Source organism: Bactrocera latifrons, unplaced genomic scaffold (assembly GCF_001853355.1).
Source record: "Bactrocera latifrons isolate USDA-ARS-PBARC rearing strain unplaced genomic scaffold, ASM185335v1 scaffold_112, whole genome shotgun sequence".
NCBI classification, from domain to species: domain Eukaryota; kingdom Metazoa; phylum Arthropoda; class Insecta; order Diptera; family Tephritidae; genus Bactrocera; species Bactrocera latifrons.
In genome coordinates, this window is record NW_017534542.1 from 278931 (window position 1) to 289096 (window position 10166).

At 36.8% G+C, this 10166-nt stretch overlaps 1 protein-coding gene across 3 annotated transcripts; it reads right to left on the reverse strand.

The window, feature by feature from the left end:
- Positions 1 to 2112: 2112 nt before the first annotated feature.
- Positions 2113 to 8903, reverse strand: LOC108974549 (lipase 3-like). Of its 3 annotated transcripts, none has more exons than XM_018942461.1 (3): positions 8875 to 8903; positions 2679 to 3404; positions 2113 to 2615 (listed from the first exon to the last, which is right to left on the reverse strand). In XM_018942461.1, exons 1-3 carry the CDS (start codon positions 8884 to 8886, stop codon positions 2214 to 2216), a joined length of 1140 nt encoding a protein of 379 aa, XP_018798006.1. In that variant the 5' UTR covers positions 8887 to 8903; the 3' UTR covers positions 2113 to 2213. The 3 variants fall into 3 exon arrangements, with proteins under 3 accessions (XP_018798006.1, XP_018797999.1, XP_018797998.1); XM_018942454.1 differs by lacking the exon at positions 8875 to 8903 and adding an exon at positions 7076 to 8215; XM_018942453.1 differs by lacking the exon at positions 8875 to 8903 and adding an exon at positions 6299 to 6628.
- Positions 8904 to 10166: the final 1263 nt, after the last annotated feature.

Below are 10166 nucleotides of genomic sequence, written 5' to 3' on the forward strand. Positions count from 1 at the left end.
ACGTTCGTCCACACGCATATACTCCAATTCAGACACGAAAAACTCATTAGTGATGGCTATAATGCCATCCCCACTGACTGTAAAATTATGGTTGCCTTTTTTTTTTAGAAGAAATATGGAACGATGATTCTCTCTGCCTATAGATCTTACCTAACAGTGACTTTTTAAGGTTGTAATGACTGATAAAAAAACGACGAAACCCCACTTATTTCAATACGGGACAAAATATTACCGAAGCCTCTCAAAGGTATACCCCTTGCCCCACAAACTTAACGTTTTTTCCAATCCAAGCGTTATCGACGCTTAACACTCAAATAATATTTCCTGTTGAGAGTTTAGCCGATCGGAAGGAATTCGGAGAACACCACACCGTTATCATCAAAGAAAACTGTTAACAAAATATTGAGTTTTTATACTAAACTAAAAGAGTCAGATATAGGGTTATATATACCAAAGTGATCAGGATGACGAGTAGAGTTGAAATCCGAATGTCTGTCTGTCCTTCCGTCCGTCCGTGCAAGCTGTAACTTGAGTAAAAATTGAGATATSATGATGAAACTTGGTACACGTATTTCTTGGCTTCATAAGAAGGTTAAGCTCAAAGATGGTCAAAATCGACCCACTGCCCCGCCTACAAAATGGCGAAAACCGAAAACCTATAAAGTGTCATAACTAAGCCATAAATAAAGATATTAAAGTGAAATTTGCCACAAAGGATCGCATTAGAGAGGGGCATATTTGGACGTAACTTTTTTGGAAAAGTGGGCGTGGCCCCTACTAAGTATTTTGTACATATCCCGAGAACTACTATAGCTATTGTTAACCGACGAACAAACAGAAACACGAAATTTTACGGAAGAAACGGCAGAAGGAAGCTGCACCCGGGTTTTTTTTTAATTGAAAATGGGCGTGGCGTCGCCCACTTATGGACCAAAAACCATATCTCAGGAACTACTCGACCGATTTCAATGAAATTCGGTATATAATATTTCTTAGAACCCTGATGACATGTACGAAATATGGGTGAAATCGGTTCACAACCACGCCTTCTTCCAATATCTGATGCCTTCTCTGTATATAATTCATCCCTGACATATTATTAAGTATTTGGCTTTAATCCCTAAATAAATTTACTACAAAATATGCTATCCTAAGGTCCACTGTTGTCTATAGTAACTGACTAACTTATCTGTGTCTTAAAATTTTCGGTTCTGGTGCAGTTGTCCTGCCGGTTGAAGACCTCGAAAAGTTCCTGATTATCTTAATCGCTGCAACAGACAGAGAATGGAGCGCCAAACTTACACAAATGTGTTAAGGTAAAGTATCCGATATAGGAAATATGTTCTCGTTATAGTTGAAGTAGAATAAATTTTCCCGAATTTTTATTCACTAGATACTATATAGAGGTAGGTAGGTAAATCAAACTTCCGTGCAAGGTAGCGGTAGATGAATTGCTCCGAAGTATGTTTAGCTGTTTAGATTCCTTCTGATAGCAAAGCCTCAATGCAAAGCATCAACCTTCTTTGGTATTAGCATTGTTTGGGTCACTGGCCATAGCGAAAGTGCTGGGAACTGTTCGATAGCTAATAATGCGATGAAGATAAAAATTCTCAATGTTATATGGAAGATGGCGACATGTAGACGATTTCGCTAGGCTGCGGTTGAAACATTCCGGTCGACAGGCAAATTGGTCGGAATTATTATTAGCTGTCTCAACAAATTTGTGATAGTTGTGATGCTGAGTGTTTGGTATCGACTGAGGCGGACGAACCTTTAATCGGCTTTAAACTTTTCCAATTAGAATAGATAATGTTCACAGCCTTCTGGGTGTCAATGCGATGCTGCAGGATGAACACTGTAACTAATCTGGTCGACGAACGATTCGACAAAGCTTAAGGCAATTCATTAACACACTTGATTGGTTGGTTTGGTAATTATTGCAAGTTTATCAAGCAATAGAAGCCATCACGAGTGTGCCCTTGAAATGAAAAACTTTCTTAAAATCTTTCACTTGTTCGCTTGTCAGTTAAAACAGGCTCGGTAAAATATAAAAAGTGTTAGAAAAATTATATTAAATTCTGAAAACTTTTTTACACAATAAGTTTGGGAACAAATAAAATATTAAAACTTAGATCAGCCAGTTTCTCAACAAGAGAAATTATAATAATATTTACAAAATACAAACAACCCCTAAACTTTCTGAGTTTTACGTCTCAGTATGCAAATGCCATGCCATCCCGCCATGCGTCCATTTTCGCTATTATGGGTTCGTGTAGAGCATGCCGAGCATGGCGCGACCAAACAAAGTCGCCATGATTCCATGCGGCATAAGGCAAACGATGCAACTCTGCACATTGCAGATCTCTACCCAGCTGACGCACATCTTCCGGTCCGCACATTTTATCGGTTTCACTGTAATATATCGATATGCAATTTTTAATGGAGCTCACATTGTAGCTGGGGGCCAGCACTTGACCGTATTGACGTAAATTGCGATCAGCACTACCATAGTCGAAGTGCGTGAAACCGCCAGTGGCATATAGCTGCATGTAGTGAAGGAGTTGCTTGCTAGAGGCGCCCACCGGAACACTACCACAAATTTCCGTTAAAATGTGCTGAAAGTTGAGGAATTGTAAAATGTTTCGTATACAAACAGAAATGTACGCAATTGCGCTCACCTCATAATCTTCGTTCGCAGCCACCGGTCCACCGATCATACTAAATATTTTCTTAAAAAAAGGTCTAAGCCAGGCGCCATCGGCACACATCGCTTTACACATCCGTTTATGCAAATTCCAACGCGCAAACTGCAGGGTTTCACCATAACCCCACCAATCCAAGAAATATGACAAATAGTTGAGCAGCTTACCGATCCAAGAAGCAGGCACCGGCACATTGAGATTCCGCATGTATACAGTGGGCGCTGTGAATTGCAATGACTTAAACTTTTCGGCATATTCGGGTCGTGTCATCAGCAGCACTAACGCTACCAAGCCGCCCTGTGAATAACCCACATAGTGCAAGGACTTTTCACCGGTTTCCTCAAGTATATAATCGACTATATTCGGCAGATCGTAGAAGCCCATCTCGTGCCAGGTGAAATTCCAAAAGTGTTTTCTATCCGCAGTTGGATGCAAGTTACTGTGTTTCAGTCCATATTCATTACCGCGATGGTTGCCCAGCCAGACGTCGTAACCAGCGTCAGCAAGGAGGTAAGGCAGATCTTCTTTAGGACCGCGCAGCAGCCAAACATCGGAGGAGAGTGTGAAACCGTGCTGTAGTAGTACGACTCCGTTCCTTTTGGCGATTAGTGCTGGTATGCGGTAGGTACTGAGAAGGTAGCCATCGCTGGTTTGCACTGTGTGTTCTTCCAGTGGATAGTTGTGCAGCGCTATATTGCGGGGCTGTGGAAGAAATTTTGAAGAATTTAATATTTAATTAAGTATTTCAATGTTTTGGAAAGAAAGTTGTAATATTTACTTTCAACTAAACCAGATAGCTAATCTATTAATTTAGACATACCCTTTCTGCGATATTAATAATAATTACTAAAGTCTAGATATATGACGCATAGAGTGCATAATAGACCGGCCTAACAAAAACTATTCAAGAGAAACTGAAAAATTTACCTCTTATCCGACGGCTCCGTACCGACCAAACATATCACTGAGCTATGAGTGGCAGAGAAAAGAGAAACCATCGAGAGTTAACTCTAAAACGCAGTGATCTTAGTGAAAATTTGTAATGTTTTCACAATGATTGTTTTATTTTTTAATGAAAAATTAAGCGAAAAGTATCGAGGCAATTAACCTAGAAGAACCTAAGAGCTTGGCTGGACTAAGTTCTAAATAAGATCATTAGTATAAATAAGAAAAATCCACAAAAATAAATTATGTATGAAAACACAAATATTAGCTCAGTAGAAGCCATAAAGGTCTTGACAAACTGTTATCATAATGAAGTTAAAATTTCGTCCAATTCTTTTTAAAAAATCGCTGAGCTTTCATAAATGAAAAGTTATTTTATTATCACCCTTTATTTTCACCCTTCGAAGTCAAGTTACATGATGCAGAACTGAAAGTGTCTGCAAAAACCAGATCATCTTCATACTGAAATATATGTACAAATAACCATACATATTTTACACAGCGGATATGCTAGGCTTATCAACTGCACTTAATTAACATTTTACGCGTCTAAGCCTGCAAGTGATGCAGAACAGCCGGATTGCAGCTTCGTTCTTAACAAAAGGTTTGTTTCATAACTGCTGCTAGCTATCAGGAGGAACGAAAATGCAAGTTGCTCTCACAAAAAGCGAAATAAGTAAGTATAAAGAAAAGAAATACTAACAGAAGTTAGCGAGGCAATATCAAAGAGTTATTTTCTGTCAGCTGAAAATTACAATTTTGTGAGAAATTTTGACAATCGCAGGTTTATATCAAACGTAGCTTTGGCCAGGCCACACGCCTCGATAGTGAATTGCCAGTGGCTCCGGAGCTTGGTTAGAAAGTTCTTATGCATTCAACGAAAAGTCCAACTGAATACTTAATTGGTTGAAAATTCGCCTCAAGAGAAGCTTATATATACCAGCTGTGCAAATTGTTTGCCACTAGGGACACAGTTTCTGTGAGTGGAATTCTGTAATGTCGACCAAAATAATAAATATTTGACCAAAATCAGATCGATCTAACTAAGCTTAATAACACTTTCTAATTATTGCAAAAATAATGGAATTCTACATCTAATATAATACTTTGACATAAGCCAATAAAATTAGATGAAATTTACCTATACCTCTTTTGGGCCAGAATGAGCATTTGATGAAACGTATTATTACTGGCGATCAGTCTTGGATCTATGCTTACAGCCCGAATACAGACGATCGACCGAAAAATATGGCAAAGATGAACCGGAGTCAAAAAACCACGTCAAAGCAGGTTAAAAATCAAGCTTATTTTAACAGTTTTCTTTCATTATCGAGGTGTGGTGCACTTCGAATTCCTTCCGAATGGCCAAATTGAAAACAAGTATTAAGTGTCATTTACGCGAAGCTATTCGTAAAGAGAGTCTAGAATTATTGACCGGCAAGTCTTGGTTTTTACACCACGATAATGCACCGTAGCGTACTGCATTGATTTTTTGTGAGTTTTTCACCATATTTTCAACAAATATCGAGCTAAAGTCAAAGTATTAGCTTGATTTAACTCCGTGTGACTTCTGGCTATGCAGCTCAGGGGGAAGCCGTTTTGAGTTAATTGAAGACATTAAAGGTAAATCGCTACCCGTATTGAAAGCTATTCCGGAAATTAGCTTTGACAACTGTTTCGTGGATTGGAAAAAATGTTGACAGAAGTGGCCAAGGGGGATTATTTCAAGAGGGTTGACGTAGATTTTGAAGAATAAGTTAAGAATTTTTAAATTATGAAAAAAGTCTTACAACTTTTTGCTCATAGCAGTAATTTGTTTTCGAAACAAAAAAATCCACTTCGGGGAACGCCTCAATAGTCGGTTGACCACGACAAACCTTTGGCATCGCAAGCAAACAGCTGCCGAGCACACTCGAATTGACATATGAAGTTTAAACTTTTACCCAAAGTGGTTTTACCATTGAAAGCAAACATTTTTAGGGATTTGTTTTTTCGCGCGTGGTTTAAAAGGACCAGCCAGACTGAAAGTCTATATTGTTTTCTACCGGTTAGGCAATAAAGCTATATCATATCAGACGAAATGGAGATTACTTAATGCAACTAAGTTTGGTTATTACCAAACTGATATAATCTGCTCGTAATTAATGATAATTTCAAAGGTGAACGCTTGCATTTTATTTTGTTTGCATTTTCTAGATCACTTTTAACTTAAGGTTACGGTTTACGAAGATTGCTCACTTACTCATATTTAGATAGAGTTTATAATTATAAATTATTAATTAAGCCAATTTTTGATATTTTTTCAGTTTATTTTTCTTCTTCTTTCTAATCACCCGGGTACTCAGTCACGTAGTTTTGTTTACACCTTCTTTCATACTAGGATGATATCAGCAAAGTCAAGGAAAGCACGCACGCAAGTACGTTATTATTAGTGCGAAAACGAAACAAAATAGAAACTGAAGAGATGTTTCAAAGCACACGGAAATTGCGAGAACTAAAGCTTACCGCATCGCGCGAACGTCCTTATCAGTTATGGAGTATCTTATGCACATTCTAATGTTGAATTCACTACAATATAATTTTATGCAATTAAATTGGATACTAAGCAACTAAGCTTATATAGTAGCAAATTCACTCATTTCTAAATTTACCGTTAAATTACACTCAATTGTTGACACAAGCGCACTTAGCACAACAATAAATAACACACACATTTTCTCCAAGCGCATTTCGAACAAGTTTGGACACATGACGATCAATATTTTTTTATTACTAACGGCATTCAAACAAAAATAAAAAAGCAAAACGAATAAAAATAATTTGCTTGATAATTGCTCAAACACTTGCTAAACACGCGTGCAGGCCTGACTTTCAAGCGTCGCTTAATCTACTAAACTGTCAATATGAAATCGTATATAGCAAATACTAGAAGCGATGAATCTTATCACGCACCCACGTCACCGCAATAAAAATGCGCCTTCAGCGAGTTGTATCCGAGCACATACTAAGTTGCATATACATATATAATAGGTTTTGAATATCTGTAAATGCTATGTAATTATTTATGTAACGTATTCTACGGATATGTATTAAGAGTAATGAGTTCAAAAGGTAAAGGAGTACAGTAATTAAGAAATTTGTTACTAAATACTTGAATAATTGTACATATTTTTATACCCACACAACCTGTTAAGGAAAGAGAGTATTTTAGTCTTGGACTACATCTATAACTTAATCTTCTTAATTGGTGTAGACACCGCTTACGCGATTATAGCCGAGTCAGGTGAGCTTAAAGGTGTCGGGCCTATCACAGAAAAACACATTTTATTGGCAAAATTCGTTTCTCCTTTATTCAACAATTTTTTATGGTTGATTCACTGATAATAGCGACCCTACAAATTTTCGATACCATTTTGATATATACATACATTTGTTTTTTGCTCCAAAATAGGCCTCATTTGCAGCGATCGCCTCTTCATGCAAATATACTGTCATACTGATTCTACAGAGGATTCATATTCACGGAAGTAATTCGAAGCCAAATTCATAGATTTTTGTCATTGTTTTCACTGATTTGTGACATTGGCTTAGTGATATAGCCATTTCGTTTTCTTCAAATGCAGCCGCTTTTCGGCTATTTCGTTCATTAAACGGTCTAATAATGCTATTTAATAGTCGCTGCTAGGAAGACAATAAAAATTATTCCATGCGCATCCCAACATACAAATAACATAACCTGACGAGCCGACTGTTGCGTTTTTCCACGCTTTGGAGCGGGTACATCGAGTGCAGTCTACCCGGTTGGCTGCCGCCGTGGAAGCCATCTTTCATCCATTGTCACATATCAACGCATAAACTCGGATTTATTTCGTTTCAACATCTCCAAACACGGCTCCAAGTCATCAACTGATCCTTGTTTTTAGTCAAAAGTGAGCTCGCGCGGAACCCACCTTATATCACATATCTTTCTCATACCCAAATATTCATGAATAAAATGATGTACATTGTGTCTTTAAAATACCTTCGATCTCGAGCAACTCTTGTTTCTGATTTAATGCTTACTTAGACCCGACTGCCGTGAGATCGAAACGAAATCGATCTTTACTCTGTACCCGAATAAAAGACTACGCTTTCTTCTTGGTCAGTTTTTTCCTGTTAACCACTTTAGTGACTAGCCCGTAAGAACTTTCCAGTTAATATGTCTATATTTTTTTTTTTTTGTCTAATATTTTCGTAACATCTATATTTCGAATATAATGTTTCTTGCCTCTCCGACATGTGATCAAATTTGAACCGGACTGGTCCATAAGCCCGTGCACCCAAAGCGAATCGATCATAACTTGTTTTCTAGATGGGTACAACCTTTTTGTAACTTCAAGATTATGAATATGGCGTCGAAACAGTTCATCGATCTAGCAAATGGCGCTCCAAAAATTTGTCAAAATCAAAAAAACCCATAATTCGTTGAAATCAATGAAGATCATCCCCGCCGAAGCTTATAACAAATGTATGGAAAATTTCATTAGACGCTAGTGTATTTGTATTGGCGCCAGAGTCTTTTTTTTAGGCTGTAATAAAGATTTGTATTAATCTAATTATCCGAGTCAAATGTTTGGTGTAGAGAGAGACTAAATCGATCACTACTTTCCTTTATACCCTACATAAAGAGCATTCTGAATTCGCTTTATGTTGATCTTTTTACAATAACAAACTCTGATAATCCAGTATATAGCTTAGTGAAATTAAATATATACTCAGTCTTTCTTATAAGACAACTTGTTATGTACTACAAAAAAGTAATGCCATCGACCTATAATTTCACTGAAGAACTCATAATACTCAAGATCGTCTTTCTTCTAGAAATGCATCTCGATCGCATTGCACGCACCTTACATTGTCACAATTTGCGCCACTTTGTAATGTTCGGTTACACACTTGTTCAAGTCTTCCTTATGTGTCGCATTCAACATATAATTAATGCACTTACATGTCTTGAATAATGCATTTTACAACTACAAAAAATATGTCATAGAACTTATTAAGATTGTCTACCTTTACGGATATATGATTAATTCTTTTAATTTTATTTAATAAACACTTTTGTTTTACTCAACAATTGCTCATTATCCGCTCTTTCTCTCTACGCCGCTACAAAACCTGCTTACATTTACTTCTACTCACCCTTTAAAAAAAAAAAAAAAATTTAATTGTATCATTCCTTTTCTACCTCCAAAATCATTCCCGTATTTCTACCCACTCAGCTTAATTATTATTTTGAACTTGCATTTGTATAATCTACCTTCCAACGTTGCTAACCTTTTCGCTTAATCAGCTGTCACTTCTAGTGCATATTGCTATACAGTAGCGGGTATAAATATTTGGAGCGCTGTCAAATTGCACAATCCATTGTCACATATGTTTTAAAATTGCATATTTAATATGATTTCAATTTTGTATTGATTTTATTTTATTTATTTTTCTTTTTTGTTGTTTAAAATTTTCTGTGAAAGAAATAAGTAATAAAATATTGAAATTTTATGGCCCATGAAATAGAGATTATATTGCAATCTGATTTGAAACCTTACCAAAATTTCATTTCCATAGATAATATTCGACCGAATAGACCAAGTCCAATACGCAGTGAAGAAAATATACAAGCTGTAGCTGAGAGTGTAGACGAAGACCGTGGATAGTCGATTTGGCGCCGTTCGCAGCAACTCGGGCTGGCGTATGGAAAAACTTGGTACATTTTACGTCGAGATCTGCAACTCAACATCTCTTCATAAGCGATATCACTTCGCTTTATGAGCTCTTGAAACGTTCCAAGATGATCCGACGTTTTCGAGCCAAATTATGTTCAGCAATGGTGTATATTTCTGGCTCAATGAATATGTAAAAGAGCACAATTACCGAATTTGGGACGAAGTGCAACCTGAAAAGAGCAACCTGAAAAGATTCAAGAGCTCTCATTTTAATCCATAAAAGACAACGGTTTCTTTAAAAATGATGCCGGTGAGAACGTAACCATCAATGGCGACTCTTATCGAGCTATGATAACCGACTATTAGATGCCTGAAATTTAAGCTCGGGATCTCGGCGACATTTGGTTTCATCGAGACAGTGCCACTTCCCACACATCACATCAATCAATGGATTTATGGAAAAAGAAGCTTCGAAAGCCTACTTTGAGACAACCATTGCATTTATATTATATATAATTTAGACAATTATTCGTAGAAATTATTACCTAAAAAATGTTAATTTTAACATTGCAATGTTCAAAAATGTAACATTATTTATGCCTAACAGTGTAACTTTACACGTTAACATGTAATTAAAAAATTCCGCTATGACAAATTTATGCTTGAATCTGCACACAAAAACGCTTATCAGCAACCTATAGTGCATATATATTAAACTAATCACGTACTATATATGTATATGAACTTATGTGCTTGCTTGAGTTTGCTCCACTTTCTTCATATGATAAGCGCGCATTATCAATAAATTTATTTGAAA

What these genes read in the sequence shown, in the direction of transcription:
- LOC108974549 (XM_018942453.1), bottom strand. Translation starts at nt 6,397, where the DNA reads ATGTGTCCAAACTTGTTCGAAATGCGCTTGGAGAAAATGTGTGTGTTA. An exon ending in CAATTGAGTGTAATTTAACG is followed by an intron (nt 3,405 to 6,298) that starts GTAAATTTAGAA and finishes TTTCTTCCACAG; the next exon opens with CCCCGCAATATAGCGCTGCA. An exon ending in CTGCGAACGAAGATTATGAG is followed by an intron (nt 2,616 to 2,678) that starts GTGAGCGCAATT and finishes CTCAACTTTCAG; the next exon opens with CACATTTTAACGGAAATTTG.